Consider the following 23,342-nt stretch of genomic DNA (forward strand, 5'->3'; position numbering starts at 1 on the left):
ACCTCCGCACATGTAAAGAATTAGTATTTAGAATGAACGAGGCATATCATTCCACCTCACTCTAATTCATCACACCTCACCTGCTTGCCAACATTTTTTATTGCCAGCTGTTCAGGTGTCATCTTATCTTCTTCTTCAACAGCCTGTGAAAGAAACACAGAAAAGGTCAGTGTTTCAGATTTCATTTACTTTTCCCCCAAGCCACAGATTCTCAAAATACAATTCTGTTCCTTAAAAAAAAAAAAAAAAAAAAGAAAAAAAAATCAAACAGCAACACATTTCAGAAAGTCAAAAGGAAAGGTACTTCAGGTTTTCAGCAGACGTGGTTTTAATTACTGAGTGTTAGTGCAAAAGATCAAGGCAAATACTTATGAACGGTTTTATTGTCACACATTTACCAAAATGTTAGTGAGCAAAATTCTTAAATGAGCAGTATCAATAGTTAAAGATAGTTGAAAGCAGTTAAAATAATAAAACAGAACTGAACCCAGCATTTCTATACGGTTTCAACTACTGGAGATTTGATCTCAATTTTTGTACTGTTTAAAGTAATTTATTTTAATATATTTTGATACTGTTATGTTGCCTTCAAATACAGGGTCTTCATAAAGTTCATCCACTAACTTAACTAGTGAATGTGATACTGAATTTTGGTTGTAAGGACTTCTGAGGAGTTAAAAAAATAACACTTGTTAAGAAATACTGACATGATTACTACTCATGGAATGCTTGTTGATATCAAGTATTTGTAAGAAATATTTCTAAGTGTGTCAGTATTAAAACAGTACAAGCAGCTGTGATTCCTCTTACAACACCAATAACAAATTTCTTATCTAAACAGAACATTGAACTGGGCTCTGGAATGCATTCTAAATACTTATGGCCTATCTACTAGACTGACACAGATAAATAACCTTTGTCACAGTGATCAAACTATCCTTGACTGAAGGATTGAAAAATTTGACTGCTCATTTTGATCTACAGAAATCTTATATTCTTGTCACTAAGTAAAATCAGAAAATCATTATGATTACTCACATTTCAAAGCAAAGCATGTAACCAAACACTTTGACAAAGGTTTAGGGCAAAAGTCTGGTGGCAGTGCCTGAGGAGCTAATCTGGCAACTTCCCACAGAAACCATACCTAGCTGATTTGTACAAACTACATCATTCTGAACAAAGCTTGTGATAACCAATTTGTTCTGAAATTAGGTAACTAATTTCTTCACTTCATAAACACAGCTGCACTTATACTATCATTATGGGATATAAATACCTTGTTATAATTCTTAGCTAATTCTAACATCTCCTTCACTACTGTTTCATTGAGTTTGCAATGTTCACTGTAGTCCTGAAGTGTCAAACCTTCCATCCAACTCTTCTTATGCAAATTTAGCAGCATCTGCAAAACAAAACCTCTTTAGAGCATTCACCACAAAATACTTTCAGAATACTATGAAGACCTCTCTGACAGCCAACTGATTTATAGTAAGAAGAATATTAAAAAAAAAATAGATCTTAAAATATCAATGTTTAAATAAAGGAAATACAATGATAAACTACTAGAGTGCTCTACCAGAGTAGAAGATAGATTTGCATACTTTTAAAAGATCGAACTTCTTGAATCCTAAATATGAAAATGAGGCATGAAAACATGGGTCACATTTACTTTGACAGGAATACATAGATTTGTTTTCTGTGATTTGTTACTTTTCCTGCAGGTTAAGAGTGCACAATTGCCTTGTAGCAGAGCTAAGATAAAAGTGAATACTTTAGCCGCCATATAGTTGAATAGCTGAAGCATTTGGCCTCTGACAAAGTTGAAAAATATTTTAATGCTTGGATTAAATTCATAAAGTAGTTACACAGGCTTCACTGATTATCTGATCTGTATGCAAGCAACTGACAGTGAAACAGACTTTGAAAGTGACCAAAGCATGACTTGTGTGTCTTTGCCTAATAAAGAATAAGCAAGCATAAAAACCATAGGATAAAATGTGCAGAGATTTGATGGTGATAAAGGCAGGCACTAATACATATATTTGAAAGGTTTTACTTGACACTTTCATGTCATCTTGAAAGAGCAAAGGAACAGCTACAATAGCAATTTCTTTATTTTCATGAATAAAGGAAGTGTATTTTGTGGATCTCCTGCACACTTGATGACTATAGGGAGGACCACTTCAGCAAACAGTTTCAGCTTGCCTTCAATTTGTGAAAATTTACTAGACATTTCTGAGAAGTGGTAATCCCTGTAATTGCTATCACCTGAATAAAAGTACCTGTTTCATCCTCTGTAGAGCTTCCAAAGCAACCTGGCTTTGGAACATGTGAACTGAGAAGAAAGTTTGTGTCATAATTTGTGTTAGCAAGATCTTAGCTGCTGACAGAAGGAGTCGTAGGCAAACTGCATATGGACAGTTTAGCTAGGCTATCTTGATTTTAAAATTAAGGTTTGGTGTGATGAGCTCCTAATCTAATACATGAAGCATGTACTTTTGTTACTACAGATGGAGATAACAGATCACCACCATCATGAGGGGGGTTTGAGATATGTATGAAGCTGCCTCATGGAAGATGTGAGAGAGAGTTGTTACCTCACAGATTAAAGTCTTTCTAACTTGCTCAAGATTATTCTCCTGCTTGCAAAGGTAATAACTCACTTCGATAAAGCCATTGATGAAAATACACACTTGGAACTTCAGACAAGACTGGATTTGGCCAATTGTTGCATTTGACTGGAAACAATAACCCCCTGGAAGCCTCATGAACATTTCCTGAGAGAGCTGGTTATGTTCAATCAGTTACTCATTTCAGTAACAGTGAGGTCTTGGAAGTCTGATACTGCACTAAAAATGGTTGTGCATTTCACACATTCTTTCCAACTCCTTAATTTGCACACTTATTCCTCCACTATTTGAAACTGTTTTTTTTTCTTATTACTTGTAACTCAGAAAGTCTGAATTCTGTAAAAAACTATTCTGATCATTTCATCATAAGCCTTGAGATCAATTTATAACCCTAACAAGGCCATGAAAATGCACAGACATATCAGAGAACATATACAGAGGATGGAATCTGGCTTTTCAAGAATTAACTTCTGTAGATGATACATAAGCTTTTTTTCTTCCTTTTTGTTTTCCGGGTTGAGACTCTCAAGCTAGATTTTGCATGTAACCTGAAGACATTTGATGCAAAAGTAGCAAAAAATGATTGTTGTCAGTAACTCCAAAATATTTTTTCTTGTAAATGCAGGACATCACTACTTCCTGATATTCAGTGATGTCTTGGGGAGCTGCAATCATACCAACTGGAAGTACCTTCTGTCAAAGTGATCACAGCAAGGAAAATCCCAATATTCCCGTTATGCATTCCATTTTGGAAAACACAGTTAAAAATTCTCGTAGCTTCAGGAATTCCAGCCTGTGAAAACTGAAGGCAGCTAGTATGTCTTTCAGCTTCATCACTGAAAACTTGAAACTTTGTACAAACTTAGGTACAGAGAACAGAATGACAGCTTTCAATGAGGTGGACAAAAATGTTGTCAAACTATAGAATGTAGTTTTGGAAAGTTTTATCACAATGACTGTTCATTCAAGTGCTTTCTAAAAGAGAAGCCACCTATTCCGGGAGAGTTTAAACAATTACTGAAAGTAACAGCCATTGAAATCAGAATATTGGCACAACATTTTGTATAATGCTTGTGGTACTCTGAATTAAAGCTGAAACAATTACCTTCTGTTCTAGTTCATTCTTCCTGTAGTTGATGGTGATGGAATAGTAATGTCTGTTTAGTCCATGGATTAGTGCCTGCAAAATTTAGGGGAGAAACTGAATTAAAATCACCCACTGCTGAAATGAAGAAATATCAGAAGGAGAAGGCTCATTTCAATATAAACACCCTTAAAGATGACTCAAATAAAGGGAAAAACACCAAGAAAAAAATGCAGAAATTACAAGGAGATATGAAGTAAATATACCTGGTTCTATTTCACTTTTTGTGTTCATTAACTGACAGTTATGTTTTCTATTTCTAAACCACAGATTTTTTTTTTCACACAGTAGCAACTATAATAAGAAAAAATGGTAACTGCCTTCAAACATTTGACCGATACATATGCACAAACATATTTCTCTCAAATCCTTCCTCTCTCAATAAATTTGGTTATCACTCCTATTAAAATATTCTGTTACAAACAAAAGACTATTTGTTATCTATTTATTAATAACCACTGTCAACATCCCCAAGTTCATTCTCCAGGGTACAACATGAAGAGGGATTAACTGAAGCAAGCAAAAACCTCAGTTAGACAACGTGTATCAAATTAACCTTGGATATTGATACTAATTTTATTTTTTAACTGTAAATGAAGGAAAAAACTCCCACCTTTTTCACTACAAGTATGCCCTCTGCAAATACAATCTGATCAAATGAGATTAGTTTTAGTGGTAGCTGTATGCATGTATTTTGTGTTTTGCTCACTTGCATTAGATATTTCCTTTTACATTTATGATTTAAGGGTGAATTGTATTAATATTTGGGGAGGTAAAATTCTATGATCAATCTTCATCACAACTAATAGAGTCGACTTTCAAATAGAATTTCACATATGAAGTTTACATTTATGAACAAGATAGAATAAATCATACATAAATATGCTGAATTAGTGATAAATTTTCTGTTTCAAGCATTCCATCTATTTAAATTTAATATATATTTACAGCTACACAAAATGAATGTGTATTTGCATTCTGTGCAACTTAATATTTCAGCATTACAAAATTATCTCTATGAAAACTGAAAATGTTTTCATACATACATTTTAAATAGATTTCTATTGCAAACACATATACAAGGATAAAAAACTACTTGAAAAGTTACGAGAATTAGCACTTACATAAAACCATTACTTGTGCAGCTTATTTTAATTAAGCTTGTAAAATACAGATTTTATTATCAATAACAGAATTTATAGTTTTAACTATTAACTGTAAGTAATTTCCACTGCCATTTTCTTATCCCACTCAAAACGACTGCATATGAGGTTTTGGTGTTTGTGCATAAACTCGTGTGTAGATATTTAGAAAGCTTCCTCAAGTTCTTAAAGTTTGACAAACAGGTTTGCCTTCTCCCACTATCCTCTCCCTTTCCTCCCCCCTTCCAGAAACTACCCTTTAAAAGAGTGGGCAAATGTAAAAGGTAAACAACTGTAAAAAAGACTGTTGATGAGGGAACTCAAGAAAAAAACACAGAAAAAGGGAGTGAAGCCAAGGCATGTACTACTCTATTATTCTTCTTCCTGAGATTTTAAGTAAGGTCTTCTAAGTAATTCCTGCTTCTAGCCCAGCTGAAATCAGTATTTAGTTTGCTTCTGTCCTCAACTGAGTCAGAATTTTATTCAAGGCTTAAAATAAAAGTAAAACAACACTGTAAGAGCTCCTGCAGCTTTAGGAACAGAGTACCATTTAAAATTATGATTTTTATCATAACAGTGACATTTGCAACAGCTCATTGCCAGCTTGCAAAAAATCAACACAAACAAAAACCATCCATTTTAATAACAGAAACCCAAAATCCCATGGCCAAAATATGCCACGCTGTAGTGACAGTGATCTTAAAATAATGAAGCTGAACAATACTGCAGGGGTTTCCCAGGGAAAACATTACACATGGTCTAGAAAAGCCCAGTTAGAAAAGCCCTGAAACATGCAAGCATGGGCTTGCCTACATCCAATCAAGAGTATTAGCTGCTTATTTCATACTCATTATTTCTGCAGTTTTGACCAATTCAAAAATCAAAAGTAAAACACAGCCTGAAGCACATAATCTTTAGTTTTAAGATGCCTTTTTGCCAGCATTTTTATTAATAGGAAAGAGTTTCAATGTAGTATTAAAAAAAAAACCAACTTATCTTTCACCAGATAAGCGTATGGTGGTCTAAGACCTCTCAAAGAATGGCTCTCTCAGAGCACAAATTCAGCCATTATTTCAGTTCTGCTCTGACTAGTGGATGGTCTTTTTCTTGGATGTTTACCTAGCAAGATATTACTTTTATTGTTCAAGTAATGGAAACAAAAGCAGGAACTGGGCTTCATCGTTTCGAGGACACATGCCTTTAGAATCCATAGTAAGGGGGAAGAGTTTTTAAAGGAAAAAACAGTGAGGCAGAAGAAGGACAGAGATAAAAGCATTAATCACTCCAGAGGATACTTATTTCAGGATAGAAGGTATTTCTCAAAATAAAGGCTTACTTCAGTGATGACCAAAACTTTTTTCTTTTTAGTGAAAGTCAACTTCAGAAATCAAACTTTGAATATTTAAGTTTCACAAATGAGTATTCAAAAGAAACATTACAGCAGAAGCCAATCAAGCATTCATTTTATCCATTGAATATCCTCCTCCACCATTTTTTCAGCAAATTACTGCATTACATATAAATCGGGGATTAATTATTTAAGACACAAGGTTTAATCTAGATTACATAATAAGTAAGAACCTCTAGAAACTTACAGTAAAAAGAGAGAACTTTTTCCATAATTTATTTTGAGTAACTTAACTTGAAGAAAGATGAGATGTTGATAAGCAGCAGTTTTTCAGCAGGACTGAAAACAGCACTTGTCTTGTATCACATGTTATGTCATCTATTGTCACTTTAAAAAGTTTGCATTTCCATAAATTTATACTTCAATCTTTTCTGTACACATTAAATACATGCATTCACACTTGGGTAGGTAATTTAGGGCTCAATTTTAAACCCCTCACATACACATTTCCATTGATGAATCACATCAATTATAAATGCATGTGGAAAAATGCAACAGAGTGAACAATAAATAATTTGTAACCTACTGTTTTAAGAACCTTTCCCAAAAATTGATAAAAAGATCTTGCAATTTACAGGACTAGCAGCACTAGGTTTACCTGGATAGATGGCTTGTTTAGGTGACCCAGATTTGAAGTTGTTTGTCGTGGTTCATGTCCTAAGACCATCATATTAGCATTGATCAATCTGAAGGCATCAATAACAACCTGTAAAAACAAGATGTCAAGTCAATTCTTTTTAGAAAATGCAACTAATAGAGCCAAGCAACAGTGGACAAGGCACAATCAACTCTCATCTGTTTTTGGCCTTTATCCAGAAAATCATTTAATTATAATATTAATAAAAAAGAACCTCCTGCTGGCTATGTGATCAGCACACTACACTGCCTTGTATTGTAAGGTGACACCAATTATTACCTTCTCCATGGAACTGTAAGTTTTATATACATTATATCACCATATAATATTGAATTTTATGTGCACTTACTCTAAGCCTCAAAACTATGCATATGTTTGTCACCTAAATCTTATCCAATCAAAATGAATGACAGAGAGAGACTAAAACTGAAAGTGAGCACAAGCTAAGGGACCAAGTCTAAAGCCCAGTCCTGTCACATCAATTATACTACCACAATACTTGAAATGACAACAAAATTATAGCCAGCAAGGAACTTGCCCCATGTATTCCCTTCTAGTCAGATGCTTTTTGCTTCTTGTGACTACGAAAGGGTCTATAAACTGTCTGATGGATTAAAAAGTCCTTGTCAGTGTCATGCTCAGGAGTAAAAAATAGAGTAAAAGAAAACCAAGGTCATTTATGATTTAAAGGTACACGGTAGGCAGTATTCAGTGCTATTTGATTGCAAATAATGTAAACCCATCACTGATTCTTACTCTGCCCTGTGTTAAATTTGTCTATAAAAATTTTTGCAAAGAGAAATTCGTGGTCCCATGCAATAAAACCCCCACTCCTGTCCAAAACCTATAGGAGCTGAGACAGACCTAAGAACCTACCAACAATACACTCAAACCCACTCTTACTGTGTGCTGACCAGCACAGGTTTGTAACTGTAAGAATAATTCTTGTTTAGGTTCCAGTCTTTTAACTGGACCAGCGCAGGTACAGCCTTGCACATCCACTAAAACAGTGCCAGGCAGACTTTGCAGGCATCTTGTCTGTATATCTTTAGAGAGTTATTAACTTAAATCTCCTTTTAACAACTTTTCTATAATAATTTTTATTCTTTTCTTCTCTGTACTATGAGTTGGACAACAGAAGCATTTACATGGCTGGTTTGATATTTTGAGGAATTAGACTTGGACCTTGTTTATGCTGAACAAACAAGAAATCAACCACTGTAACAGAAATGTGCAGAGAAAGTGACACAGTCTCCCACCTTGTTCCAGCATTTTCCTCTCCATTTACACAAATATTAATAACTAAATAATGTGTCGTTTTTAGGATTAGAAGAAAAAACATTGAGCTCCTTCATGTGGAAATGAAATTAATTGGCAAGTATTTATAACAAAAAAAAAAAATCAGGTGTAAACAGAAAAAACCCACAAACTTATCACCAGTTGTGATTTACTTTTGAGACCCAAGTGAGACAGTGGTGTTGACTGAGTGCCACTAAGGGCTATTGCTTGGTCTCTCAGCTGCTGGCCAGATCCACCTGCATATGCCATGTTTTCAAACTGATTGCAGAAATCCTTCCAAAAAAGATCTTCTTTATTAACAATGTTCAGTTGTGACCCAATTAAAGTGAGTTACCAGTAATTTTTTTTCTTGACAACAAAAAAATCACAATTCAGATTTAGAATGCAGCAGAAGTACGCTATTACATTTAGAATAATTCTCAAAAATATTTAAAACAGTCATTATATATCTATACATTACTTCTCATAACATAAGAAGTAATTGGTTTTTTTTCATTTTTTACAATTTTTCTCTATCTTAGAACACTTGTGACAAGCTTTTATATGTATCTTCGTATTCCATTTTAACCAGATGCTCTAATATATCAACATCTGGAAATGCCCAACCATAACAAACAGTATAAATTAAAAAGTCAAGCAAAGCAAGGTAAAAAAAAACCCAAAAAAGCACACCAGCAGTTCTCCAGAGACTAGCTAGATAATGGAAAAAAACCTAAGAAAGCAAAAATTTACCCTGAGGAGCAAGAAACATGAACTTGGAAGTATACCACAATGACAAGGAGTTGCTTTATAGCTTACTAACAGCCCCTCTTCTAGACCTGAATTTAACTGAGAACTTTACTAGACAATGTTGAGCTTATCCAGAAAGAATGGCATTGTCCAGCATAGATTTGTTTTGCCACTTGAGCCATGTAAAATAAAAATATTATTAAACTTTTTTTTACAAGAAAATTCAAGATTTTGGTTAGAGTTCTCAGATTAGTTAAATTTCACATTAAAATATAAGTACAAGTTCCTGAATTAGTTATAAGTGATACTGAATATTGCTCAAACATCTTAATTTTGACTAATTCTGAACTAACTCTCATTATGTTTTGGGTGCAAGCAGCATGGGAATACACTGCACTCTCTATTTCTCTTCCTGAAGGAATGACAAGCAAGTATTTCCTAAGTAGAACAAATATAAATCTAACAGAAAGCAGTATGAAAATTTGAAATCACAAATACCAAATATTATGCTTTTAAAAGGGACAAAATTACAATTCCTACAATCTCAGAGGGGTACAAAAAGTAGATGTGCAAATGCTATTTTTCATCTTAGTTGCACTCTGATGACCAATAGTAACTAAATACTTTAACTACACTAAGATTAAAGGAATTTGCTGCTATCACTATAGCAACCATCTTAAAGAAACTAACATGCTCAGCAACCTGGAGGCTAAATTTAGACCTAATATACAATAAAAACATAAATACCACAATAAATTCTACATATTCATTTCTATGAAATGTAGTTGCTTTTTTCATAGTGAGCATAAATCAGTCCTGCCTTCAGAGGATTACATAAAAATAAATAGACTCATTAATGTCCAGTGTACTAATGAGCAATGGGTGAAGTAGGTGTTAATTATGCCACAGTAAGATCCAAGAAAAAAGCCCCAGTGAGCACTTGGAGGTGTGTACAAGTTGAAGTCTCCCCTCTAGGTTTGTGTATTTCAAAGTACAGAATAATGCAGACTGATGACAGAAACATGGTCACCCCCTATTCTATGATGGAAACTTTAGACACAGTATTTTGAAAAAAGAACTTCTAAGGATTAATTAAACCCAGCACAAACCACCACTCCATTGCTTAGATTTTTGTTGCAAAATGTCATATTTCCCAACCAAAAAATTTAAGCTTTCATTGTACTTAAATTACCTATATAATATAATACAGCATGTATTCTTCTAGTAAAAATTTGTTTCCAAGCTTCTTGCTAAATTCCTTTCCTAAAAAGACATTAAAAAGTTAACCAGAAGTCTATGTTATTGGGATGCTTTCCAGAAATCTGAAGGTAATTTTTTTTAAATGCACTTCCATAGTGCAACTCTTTCACCACTCTGACCATTTAATTTTTCCTTGTGTAAGTGTCTCCAGACTTTTCAGAGGTCATTTCAACAGCAGACAGCTTATAACAAAACCATTAGCAGTTTGGCTAGCTTAAGGAAACCTCTTACTTTCCTTTTTTGTTTATTATCACTGCATGAATCTGCAGCATATGAGAGTTTATAATTTCTCAGGCTTGTTAAATTCATGTTAAAGGTCTGTTTTCTTGTTGAATAAATTTTGTTCATATAATGCTGCCTATTTCATATACTGAGTCTTTAATAGCACCTTTGGTCTATGCGCAACTCACAGATCAAAACAGAGGACTAAAATAGGGGTTGATGATGCTATTTACATGTGTGATTCCTGCTGTCTTCTTGTTAGTAGCTTTAATATAATAGAAGACCTTGTCTGTTTTGTAATTAACACATCTTTACTGGAGAGATATTTGGAAGTGATTGCTGTGAATATACTGGTTAGTAAAATAAACACAATCACACACCACTTTCTGTTATCAGACAAATTTGTGAATTGTACACATTATACTCCAGATCAACAAACTGTGATATAACAGCCAAGTAGAAGACACATTTATATAACCCTTTATTTTTCTGAAAATATGTATTCAATCTGACCTTGCAAATATAATTAGCTTGTGGGATGTGTGGATTTCAGTACCATGGATGCTTTACTAATTGCAGTTCTTGGAAATAGATACTAAATATTTGGAAGCTGCCAATACAAAATAAAAACGGCATCTTTTTGTACATCTGTCTTAGCTTCAAAATGCATAATAATCTAAAAAACAATAACCATACAGCATTTTTTTTAGCATTTGCCTGGGGTCAACAGCCCACACTAGAGTCCATAGAATCTATTTTTAGGAAGAAAATACACAGTTATGTCCTGTGTAAATTTCAGGACAGCTATAAATAATATGATTAAAATTCACTCACAACATAAGATGAGCACTGGACACCTCAATTGTTACCTAGACAAAAATCTGGCCTCTTATAGTCTCCACAGTTATTAAAAATAATGGCTTGATGAAAATTTAGGGTATTTAGTAGCCAGACTATTTTAGCTTCTCCTGAAAGTGTGAATGCTGTCACTCTTTAGTTTCTTACTATCAGATACTGATAATACTTGAATATTATCAGTTACTCTAAAACAGTTGTCATAACTTTGTGGGGCATTTAAAAAAAAGATTAATTGAGGAGTACTTTACACACTTGATTCTTAAATCCCTCCAATATTAAATATCCAAACAATACTGAATGAAATAGCTTTGTTTTTCAAGTCCCACTATATTTTAGTGGCAAACTTCAGTTAGGCATAAGTCAGCCTTTATTGTTTAAATTAAAAAAAAAATCTAACATCAATATTTTTCCAGTGAAGAATCTATGGCATATGGTGACTATCTTTAAAAATGCATTGTATCCTTGGAATTCAAATAGTGATGTAGTGTTTATGCCATACATTTATGAACAAACATACCAATGCTTAAAGACAACTGCAAAGGATATAGTGTGGTTCTGCCAGGTGTGGAAAAAGAAGTAATGTCCCATCTAAAATCTCTTTTATCACCTGCAACTGACCTGTTATCAACTGCTTAGTTTGTTTCTAGATTCTTTAAAAATGAAATGGAACACGTGACCAGAGAAGTGCAGCTCAGGTTTATGACCATTTCGTTATTTATGCTGCCATGCACTGTTAGACAACTACAAGTGAAGAACATCTTCTGTCCCCTGCAAGCCCACAACATAAAAAATTCAAAGAAATCGTACTTTTTATGCCATTTCCAATGAAAAGCACTAAGAACTGAAACTGACTCATGCCAAATGCATATCACTGAATTGCTGTGATTGTGAGTTTGAAGTTTGCAACATGGAAATTATTTATAAAATGTCAATTTTAGCTCTGGAAAACATATTCCTAGGAGTATGTGCATTTTCCTTCTCTATCCTTGGAGAATTATTTACTTGTGGTCAAATCTGCAGTACAACTTCAATATCCATACTGGAAGGGGAAGAGAACTACAGCATAATACATTTATCTTGACAAGTGAGGGCACGCATCCATAACTCCCATGTAGCTGAGCCACAAGTTTTAAAGCTATATGCTTTAATGAAGATAAATGGACTATTCTACATCCACCACGGCAAAAGGAAATTAAACATTTAATACTTTTCAATTAAGTCTTAGAACTTTCTGTTTTAGGGAAGGGCATGAACTCAAGTAACCTAAGTAAATGGTTTAATAGGTAAACATACACGACTTAATTAAATCAGAAGTCCAAAGGACATTACAGAACAAATTTTGGAACACTAGGATTGATACTAACAATCTCAGCACTCCATTAGAAAAACAGGAGATAAAAATATGCAAAATATGTGAATCTGGATATGCATCACCACTCTAGAAAATGTAAGAAAACAGTGGTGCACTGGCAGTAATAGCACTATGTAGTTTATGCCTAGGTTTACACAGCCTGAACTGAAAACGCCAAGTGGCCCACACTGTGATGCAGACACAATTCATCTCCCACAAATATGATTCTCCAAGCAAAGGAACATCAATCTTTACTGAATCAACAGTGATCAAACCCAGCACAAACATACAACTTCCTTACTCTCCAAACCAGGCTCCTATGGAAACTCAGCTCTTGGCTAGAGCAAACCACAATGTTTCTGTCCAGTCAATGGGAAGAAATAGCACATTACTGTGAGAGTACCTAAATGTGCTACACACTGTGCATAATGTCCAAAAAGGTACTCTTGATACATCAATCAAAATTACATACTGCAAAGTTAGGTTATCCATTTTAGAATTCTTCCATTTACAATAAGAAAGTATTAGCAAACCCAGTTCTAACAATGGAAGTTGTTCCAGGTATAAAAGATTCGGGCAAAATTGTAGGTATCATGTTTTAAAACACATTTTCCTCTACATGCTATCTGCATAATGGTTCACAATTAATAGACATGTCCCCAAAGTAGTGACAATACAGTCAATTCACTGTTTTGTTTAGTTGCTTTTAATTACTAATTCAACTGTGTTACTTATTTTTAACTGTATCCTGAAGACTGCTGAATTCATTTGTGTCTAGGGAAGACTAAGTCAAACTAAAGATCAAGACAAGTGCATGAAGTGGAGAGGAGGAGTTAGGTATATTAAAATAAAGTCTTGTTAGGTGGCTCCAATATGCTTACACTTCTCACAAACTTTATTCTTAATGAGATATTTTAAATTTCAGGCATTACACTAGTGTCTCCACACATCTTATTTCAAGGGTTGCTCTTTTTCTGCCTTCTTAAAAAACAAAGCCTCTTTAAATCCTGTGGTTAATTCAAACAAAGAAAGGAAAAAGACAAGTTCAAAGGAAAAAGAACAGCACTTTGATAAAAAAGTGGAGTTTTACAGCCATGCAATATTTCAAAAAACTGGTGTAAAACATGCTCAGCTGAAGAAAATCTTGTAGCTAGATGGTAATTCCAATACTCAGGAAATTAATTGTTAAATTGCTGTCTGCTCCTGGTTTCAGTATTTTAGACTAACAAGTAATTAACAAATTATGAAACCATTCAGACACACATTTGTCTTGATAAACTGGGAAGATCTGCAGCACAAAAACAGAAGTCACCAATCTGAAACAGTGAATACACATGCAATTTAATCTAAACTGGAACATAAAAGTAGCAAGAGATCAAAACTACTTGGAAATCAACATTTTTATGGTCAGCATGCAGCAGAATGACCATCTATTACTCTGAAGAGAAATAAACCTGAAACCAGGTATTAACAGACCTGTAATGCTCATACACATGACTAATTATGCACAGGTTGTCACTTAGATTTACAAGTACCAATGGACAAAAAAGGGGAGAGATTGCTGAAATAAGTCCTCCAGCTCTCCTCAGGGTTTTCATTTGTATAAGGAGGATAAAACAAGCATATATCTTTCTCTCCCTTCAGCACAGCAAGAGTAACTTTTTTCATACTTCAAAAATTAGTAAAATAACAAATTATAAAGTTCAGCACATTTTTTACTCCTTTTTGAATAAAATTCTAAAGATCTCGTAAGCTGAACAAAAGAAAGCAATTTTCAACTACCAATAAAAACAAACTGCCTGCACAAAATGGTTTCAGAGTACAGCCCACATTCTGTCTCTTTGAAGTAAAAAACCTTCCACTTCCTGAAGAGGTTGCTTGGACCACAGGACAAGGTTCTTCAATGATGAATGTGGCAAGAGACAGTAGCAATAAACTGAAAAGAGCAGCTGCTGACCATATGCATACAAAGGGAAAAAACCAACTGCAAGAAAAATAAAATATTGGAACAGGAATTGCCATGAGGCTGTTGAATCTCCAGACCCAAGTGGACAAAACACTAAGAGAGCTGATCTGAACTCAACGTTGAAACTGTGCTCACCACAAAGTTGGGTTAAATGATCTATAGAGATCAACTAGAATTACTTTGATTTACCAGGCTACCCAAATGTACATATTTATTTTCTTTTACCATCTGAATGAATTTAAGATAAGGATAAAGTACCACAGCAAAATCCTCTCATGAATGTGGCAGGATCTGGTTTTAAGCACAAGATTAAGATGCATAGCATGTTTGTTTCTATCTGTCTGAGGTGACCGAAACAGAATTTATAAAAAAGTTATTGGAAAGACAACTACTTTCCTCAGCAAACAATTAAAAAAAGAATTTTGCCATAAAACAACAGATCTTCCTACAAATATTACAGACAGTGCCTTGCTAGAAAAAAAATATGGTTTAACAGAAATGAAAGTTTGCTGTATGAGTAGGAGATTTTGCTACCAACCCTGCTAAACACCACAAGTACCAACAAGTTTCTCAGATGTACAAAATGGATTTCTGACAATTTTGGATATTTTATTGATCCTTATAAAGCAATTATTAATCAAGGGAAAACAGTTAACTCTCTCAGAAGAACAACACATTTTAAATGGTGACTTTGTTATAATAAAGATCCAAAGTTTTAAACAGGTCAAAAAGAAAACACCACCCTTTTATTTTTTTTAATATTAATTTAACAATACAGTGAGTGCAATGCAGTAAGTTAATGCTTTTGGAGTTAAAGCTACTATGTTACACTGGGTTTAGTATAGTTTTATCTTCCTTAAGAGGTGATGAACAGCTGCTAAGTTAAGGTCCAAAAAATCACATTTATTTTTAACATTTGGCAAAGGTTTATGGTTCTCTGTACAGACATTGCAAAGTGTATGTTGGAAATAAATATGAAATGTCAATATTTAGCTTTATTCCAGATCTTTAATGAAATTACTGCTTCTGTGAAATATGTATTACTTCTAAATATGTATTACAGCTTCCATTGCACAGATTGGAAAACTGTAGGGGATAAAAGAAAAGTTTATTAATAAGTATAAAATGAAACAACAGCTAGCCAGGTTGCCCCACTGGCCATATTTCAGCATGCTTACTTTGACTTCATTCAAAGAAATCAAGCTTAAAAAAACGTCAAAACAATGCTTTTCCTTTCTGGGTTCTGAGATCACTGACCTTCAGTTAAAACTCATTGCACTGTTGCAAGTTTATTTTACAGGCAACTAGAGCACTATTAGCCTAAATATTGCAAAATATGGTACACAGACATGAAAAAAACCTAATTTGTATGCTAGAATATGTATGTAAGCAATTTGGAATTACTTGTCCTTCATGTGTCCTACTACATTTACGCAAAAATATCCCAGACCTAAAATGGTCATTAAAGCAGTTGGCATTTAATCCACAGATCTATATGAGGGGTTTTATTTTTATATAAGGATTTTATATGACTTTTTATTTTTGCTCATTGGCTTTAAGACATAAAATGTCTGGTTTGTTTTTTTTAACTGATGAGAATTACAGGTATATTTATTTTTAAACTGCAATCATACATCCCTGTGCTACGTAGAAAATGTGTATGGAGACAAGGCAGTTAACAAAGAAGTTAACAAGTTTTCATTTTCTACAGTAACAGGGCAAACTGCTTTTTAATGTTTTAGCTAGTCAGGGTGAACCTGAGATTCCTCATCAGAATTCACTGCAACTTCCTGACACATGAAAATAACCTCTGCCCCAGTTATTCTTCACTAGCACAGCCATGACTGCTTCACTGACCACAAACTATGGCAATTTATATGGGCATGGACCTGCCCTGAGGCAGCTTTAAAATTAGCTAATGTGCTATTTTGGGCTTTGCTTTTAAATACATCTAATCTCAGACAAAACATGCCATATTAAAATCTTCTATGCCACATGTTCACTATATTTTTTTGCCAGACAGTGCTGCTAGTGCAAGGTATAATGAGTAATGATCTCAGACTCACGTAGCTAAAGCTCACCAGTATAATGGTTACTACACCAGCAAAATTACCTCTGCAAGTGGCTCTTCATGCTGGCAAATGCAGATACTTTCCTGAAATAGGCTGAGCTCGGGCTCTGTAGCACACAAAGAGCTCTGGGTGCCATGATAAGTTACCCAGGTACATGAAGCACTGGAAGCTCACCTGAGAAACCCCCCTTGAACAATAACATATCTGCTCTTCTCTCAGTTCATTGACAATCCAAACACTTTTCAGTGTAAGTGATCTTGCCAACCAGGATCATAAAACTCGAACACATTCCACATCTTCCAAATCAAGAAGTTAATTACAAGTGGTATTCATAATTTAGGAGATTCTTTTTATTTCTAAGCTTTAAAGGATGCACTTGCCAGAAACATGACAGATGTAAATTTTTTTTAACATGAAACCTGAGAACGTAATTTAATCTGACTGTAGCAGCTAAAAATGTGTATGAAAAACAAACATTACAAGACTTCCAGTAATCTCAAGTACTGGCAGCAATGCCATAAGAGCAGCTGTAACTGAGAAATGCTTAGATGGACAAAAATTTATTCACATTCAAAATAAATATGCCAAAGATTACTTTATTGAAGATCTCAAAGATCTCAAATCTAGACAACTATGTCAAACAACAGTGGCAATAAAATTATTATAAAAAGAAGCACTTAGTGAGCAAGTGTGCAGTGTGACTTATTAGGAGGCTTTTCTTCTTAATGGATTTAACAGCTAGTGAGGTCTAAATTAATTACTAGTAATAGTCTTGACATTATTTTTTGACAAAACAAAAAGAATCCTATTTCAACATTTCTATTGGAGTGGGAAAATAAAAGTTCTAGGAAAAATAAGTTAGGAATAATTAAGTGTTCTACTGCATCTTACCCCCCCCGCCCCCCAAGACTACCTGTATTTTCTTCTACTCTTCAAGCAATTTAAAAAGGAACAAAATTTCTACAGATGTCTAATATCCTCCAAACAACCAGAAGTTAACAATTTCTCAATTGCCTGTTACATAAACGTATTTGCTATAAAATTCAGAATTAAAAAAAAATACACAAAACAACCAAAACAGCAACTGTAGCTTCAGAACATTCTGCTATGAAATTAAGTGAACTCACAGTGTTTGGTATCTTTAATAAGATCTGCCTCACAGGAAATACGATAGTACAGTTTTATAGAAGATGAACACTTTTGAAATATTTATAAATTTACATGAATATCATCCATATATACCATGACGCATTTCAATAATTATTCTCCACTACAATGGGAGTGCATGCTCAAACAAAACACCTCAGCAGTATTTTAAAGCAGTAAACCACCTAGCCAATTTCTGTACGTTCTGTAGTTTTTCTAATCCACTCTCCCTGTGGTTGAGCAAAATCGAATTGCCTCTCACATTTGCAGACAGCTCTGTGAAGGTGATAATAGAGCTGCTCCCTGCTGTCATGAGGCAGGAAATAGGAAAATGGCATATGGGGCTAGAAAGAAATAAAAAGAGAACTAAACAAGAACAAAAGAGATTTCAACAAAGGACAACTATAACCCAATATGCTTTGCAAGTTAAAATCTCTTTTCATAATAATTTAACGTACTTAATCATTTATCTGCACGCTTCACAAAAATTCAAATGCTTGATATCAACTTCTCTGTAAAGTTTTATTGCCCAAAACATTTGGAATAGAAGTTTTAATAAAAATCATCATATGCAATGCCTGCAAATCAATGCATTCTTAGTACCCATGTTAAGGGGCTGAACTTATTCCAATCTGTTAGTAATTGATCTCAGAATTTGTAGCTAAAATTTAATATATAAAACAATGTATATTTGGATTATTAGTTGTAAACCTGTTGAGTGACACCTGAATAGCAAAATATTAAGAGAAGATTATGATTGTTTATGTGTACTGACAATATCAAAGACTTCCAGCCTGTTTAAGGACTACTTATCTAAGCTGCAGAACAAACTGGAAGCGATCTTTTTATTTACAATGAAATTTTTGGTTTAATTTTTTTTTTTCGCTATGGGCCTCCAAAAATCAAGTACTTACATATATTTACAGTGCTTCTGTATTAAATCTTACTGAAGTACCTTAAAAATAAAAAACAAGCCTACTATACCTTTCCTTTTACACTCTGAATGGGATCCACCACCACAGCAACAGCTCTTTCTGATAAGGCTTCAAAGCTCTGCTGAGTATTGATATCTACACCAGACAACCAACAGCCAAAGCCAGGATGACTATGATACCAACCAACTACCATCTCAGGTCTGAAACAAAGAGGACATTGAGATTTTTAAAAACATAAACACTTATCACAAGAAGAAACAGGAACATATCAGAGCATAAATTATGATGAGCTGTGAAAAAACCACCATTAGTAATATTTAAATTACTCACCATAGTATGGTGAAAACATGGACATGAATAAATGAGACAAAAGAGGGCTATCATTAATGATACACATTAGCAGTGGTAGATCATGCTTTCAGTTTTTCACCCTGTTACCACACCTTCCCTGAACCAGTTTTTACCCTTTCAGCACTTGAGTAAATATCTACTCTTTAACTCCTTGGCATCGAAGGTTGAATTTTCACGGCAGAAAGTCCATTTCAGACATGGACAACGGGAACCAACGGTGGGAAAGGATTAAATATCAATTAAACCAGCAGTAGAACTAGGAACTCAGTCAAAAAGCAATTTGCACTGTTCTGTTCAGCTGCTGAGCCTTTTGCTAACATTAATTTTGAAGTTTTTCCCACAGTAAAAGAATTTGAGCAAGCAGACGACAACTGTTGAGAGGTAGGAGTGAAAAAAAAATTTGCTTAAATACTAGAATCTTTTGCAAAATTATTTTTCATTTCTTTTCATTAAAATTGTTCATGAGTAAGCTATAACTTCAAAAATTTAAAGAATTTTATTTCAAGGGTTAAATCAAAAAATCAATCTTTTAAGCAGGTGCTGTGTAGTAATCGCCAATGCTAAACTGAGCAGCATTCTAATCTTTCTGGGTGATAATCAAAGCTGTAGATTTAACAGGAGTGACAATCTCCTGACAATTGAAATGCATGAGGGGGACTGAATTACATGCTATGCTACTCACCTAATTTTTGGGGCAATTACTTATTTTTAAACATTATTAATAGCCCTTAGATCACAAGTTTTGCAGAAAGCCAGCCGTTTCTTCTAAAAACCGTGCAGGGAGTACTTGTGGCTGTCAGCCCTCTTTACAGTGCCTTACCTTCCCGTCTGTTTCAGCATATCCAACATTTTTGCTTGAAATACAGGATCAACTGCCTCCACACTGACACCCTGATTTAAAAAAACAGACAAAAATCACAGTAGCTGTACGTGAAGCAATATTATTAAAAGACAGACAAAAATCATAGTAGCTGTACATGAAGCAGTATTATCTTTTAACTTGTAACTTCACACAAACAAAAATATTCATAAGCATCTGTTTAAAAAGACAACCTGAATACTTTAGTACTACATGACAGAACACCCTTAAACGCAAAATATAATTTTTAGAAATGTATTTCAATGTGATTTTTTAAATGCTGAAAGAATATTTTGAATTGCTATTTAAGTAATCTTCACTATAAGTAAACATGATTAAATAGGCGTAGGAAATCACTTTTTTCTCCTCTGTTTGGTCTGCTAACGGTGGCCTGTTGTTTGTCCCAAGTTCAGCTCTACACGTTTTATTCAAGATAAATATCACATATTGACTTTTTGTAGATTTTTATATTATGCACATGAGTAAACTCAGGACAAAAGAATTTAAAAATTTCATGGAGTGCAGCTCTGAGTAACAAAGGAATTATCCCATGCCTGTTTCAAGCACATTTCATTCCAGTTACACGAAATAAAGCACCATAAATTCCAATTATGCCCCCTGACTCTTCACCTCTTTAATCTGTTCATAAAATGGATATTCTTACTCAAAATTTAAACACTTTTTTTTTTCATATCACAGAACTATCATTTAAGAGACATGCAACTAAGATCTGTCAAAGAGAGCAAGTTTGAAGTATATAGCACCATCACAATCCAACCTCTTACATTTTGAATATTTCTGCTTGCTCATACTACATGAGTTTTGAAATTTATCAAATTATAAGTCTTATAAGTCATGTAATACATTGTAATACAAGTCTTATAAGTCATGTAATACATATATTAATACATAAAAAGGACACAGTATCTGCATTTATTGCTATTCACACTTAAGTACTAGCCTTTGCTCAAAAAGAAGTTTTGACTACATTTCTTTTTACTGAAATCCTTTAACCATTAGACTTGTTTGTATTATAACTCACAGCTTACACCTTCAGATTGCTTCAGTGAGGTAAAGCACAAAAACATTTTAAAAATATGTTTACCTTAAGGAAAAAAACAAACAAGCAAATAAAATTATCAAGGTCTAGATGCGAAAAACTCACCGTTCCAGACTGTGGCATTGCAAAAACATCAATCACTCTCACAGTATAATCATCAACAAATTCCCCAAGCATCAGACCCATAACTTCCATAGGGACACCAGCACGACCATGCTTCAACATCTGGAATTAAGACCAAATGACACCATATGTTTAAACGAAGGTTCAAGTCTGATTTGAGGTAGTTTTTTTAGCCTTTGTTGATCTCTAGCTAATTTGCAACTTGCAGCACTTTTGGAAACTGTAACAAACTATAAAATAGTAAAAACAAACCCAACAAAAGAGAACTAATTAAAATAAGTTTCTGAGGGTTCCAATCAGTATTAATTTATTTTTAAAATAAGTCTGGCCAGCACTTAGGCAACACAAGTCCATTAACTCTGGACTGCTGCCAGGTGCTCTAACTCCAGCATTATATCCAGACATGTATGTACACAGAACACTTACTTTTAGCAGTGCAAGGGAAGAGATATAAACCTGTTCTGCTGTATCGACCGCAGGAGCATCTGTTGGTGGCCCCTATAAAAAGAATAAACAATTATTTTCATCATCATTTTTATTCTGCAATTTCTAAATATTTTCTTTTGTTTTGCATATTGCAAAACTTGTAGAAAAATGCATATGCAATTGACTTAATGAGTTAGATGTAGTTGCTACAAACAAAACAAAAAATTGCACACCCTATCCCCAAACCCTTGTTTACAGCACTTTCTGTCACTAACATTATTTTGTAAGAGGTCACCCAGCCATCATCCTGTCACCCCCACCCCAAACAACACAGTCTAAAGAGCAATCTTACCAGAGCCAGTCAACTATAAAGCAGGCAAGTGTTACACGATACAAACCTGTTACAAGCCATTCAGACTAAGAGTCAGATAAGTTTCCATTAGTCAGCCTTGCTGCAATGCTAACCTTCGTCAGCTGTAAAATATGGCCAGTTCTCCAATTAACTATGTGTTTCTTACAGTGGTGTGAATGTAAATGCTGCTGGGCTAGCATGATTAACTGGCACCAACACAAACAGCAATTTCCCTTTGCTTCATCAGCTTTCAGCTAAAGAAGACTTGCAGATAAAGGCTATGGGAGTACTTTGCAGATACACTGGTACAGTGAGAGAAAAAACGGACCTCTGATCCCTAGGTGGAAAAGCTGTGAACAAAATACTTTGCTCTTTGCCTTATGAGTAGTTATTCAAAAATTAGCACAACTGTCCCAGGTGTGAATGATTGGTTGAAACAGGTTCTGTGTACTGTTGAAATTGAAAAACACAGGAGGCAGCAGTTTAAATGTCCCTTTCTTGAGGAACAAGAGAAATATTGCTGCTATATACAGAATTCCACATGAGCGTCCCTCATTACAGCCAATTAACAGCACATTCATTACTTTATTACCAAATTTCCACTGAAAAGACATAGCTTACATCTGCATGAGGTGATGCAAACTTAGAGGGGCAACAAAGCAACTATTGAAAAAAAAGGGATACTCCATTATCAAGTTAAAAGAGGAAAAACGGTGCCTTTACTGAACCCTTTAAAGATTTAGAAATTTGAGTCCACAGTTATAAGAAAAACTGGGGGAAAAAACCTTTTGAATAAATTCTTAATTTTTCACTTCAAGTGAAAAAATTCAACACAACATGCATCCTCATGACATCAAACAAGACACAGTGATCAACACAATCCATTACTTCCTGAACATAAACCTGGATACTTAAGTAATCAACACATTACATTTGTACAGGAATTATCCTTTCTGCATACTCTGATTTTCACACACACAGAAAAACATCAGTCTTCAGAATAAAGCCTTAAAGACAGTAAGAAAATTCAGTTGTGGGGGTTTTCCCCCTTAAAGTCAAATAATCTATGAGTTCTATATCCACTCTTTGTATTGTGAATCCAATGTTTGTATTTTGAAACTGACATATATGCATGGATCTGTCAACCATACCCACTTCCTAAAAGCTTCAAACCTCTATTTCCAACTTTGATCCTGCTGACCATCATCTCTCAGTATTTGCCTTTCCTCACTTCTTACTACTCACTCCTAATTCTTCTGTCACTCTAGTCTTTTCATCAGTAAGCTTCCAGCACTTTCCCTGCTTTTCACCTTCCATAGTATTCTCACCAAAGGTCCATTTTTCATCAACCTGACCCCTTTATCAAGTATTT

General features: G+C 34.3%; 1 protein-coding gene across 1 annotated transcript in view; it reads right to left on the reverse strand.

Annotated features, from left to right (window-relative positions):
- The window catches only part of PSMD14 (proteasome 26S subunit, non-ATPase 14), a 46,562-nt gene that overhangs the window by 2,554 nt on the left and 20,666 nt on the right, over positions 1 to 23,342 (reverse strand). Inside the window, exons 5-12 of the mRNA XM_054277857.1 lie at positions 21,619 to 21,690; positions 21,175 to 21,294; positions 19,971 to 20,041; positions 18,849 to 18,999; positions 6,923 to 7,030; positions 3,736 to 3,810; positions 1,277 to 1,402; positions 81 to 143 (exon numbers count right to left, since the gene is read on the reverse strand). Coding sequence (XP_054133832.1) covers positions 81 to 143; positions 1,277 to 1,402; positions 3,736 to 3,810; positions 6,923 to 7,030; positions 18,849 to 18,999; positions 19,971 to 20,041; positions 21,175 to 21,294; positions 21,619 to 21,690 — 786 coding nt within the window. The remainder of the gene's footprint in view (positions 1 to 80; positions 144 to 1,276; positions 1,403 to 3,735; positions 3,811 to 6,922; positions 7,031 to 18,848; positions 19,000 to 19,970; positions 20,042 to 21,174; positions 21,295 to 21,618; positions 21,691 to 23,342) is intronic.

The sequence above is a fragment of the Melozone crissalis genome, unplaced genomic scaffold (genome assembly GCF_028551555.1).
Source record: "Melozone crissalis strain CALT ecotype California unplaced genomic scaffold, PUWL_Pcris_2 ptg000023l_1, whole genome shotgun sequence".
Lineage (NCBI taxonomy): Eukaryota > Metazoa > Chordata > Aves > Passeriformes > Passerellidae > Melozone > Melozone crissalis.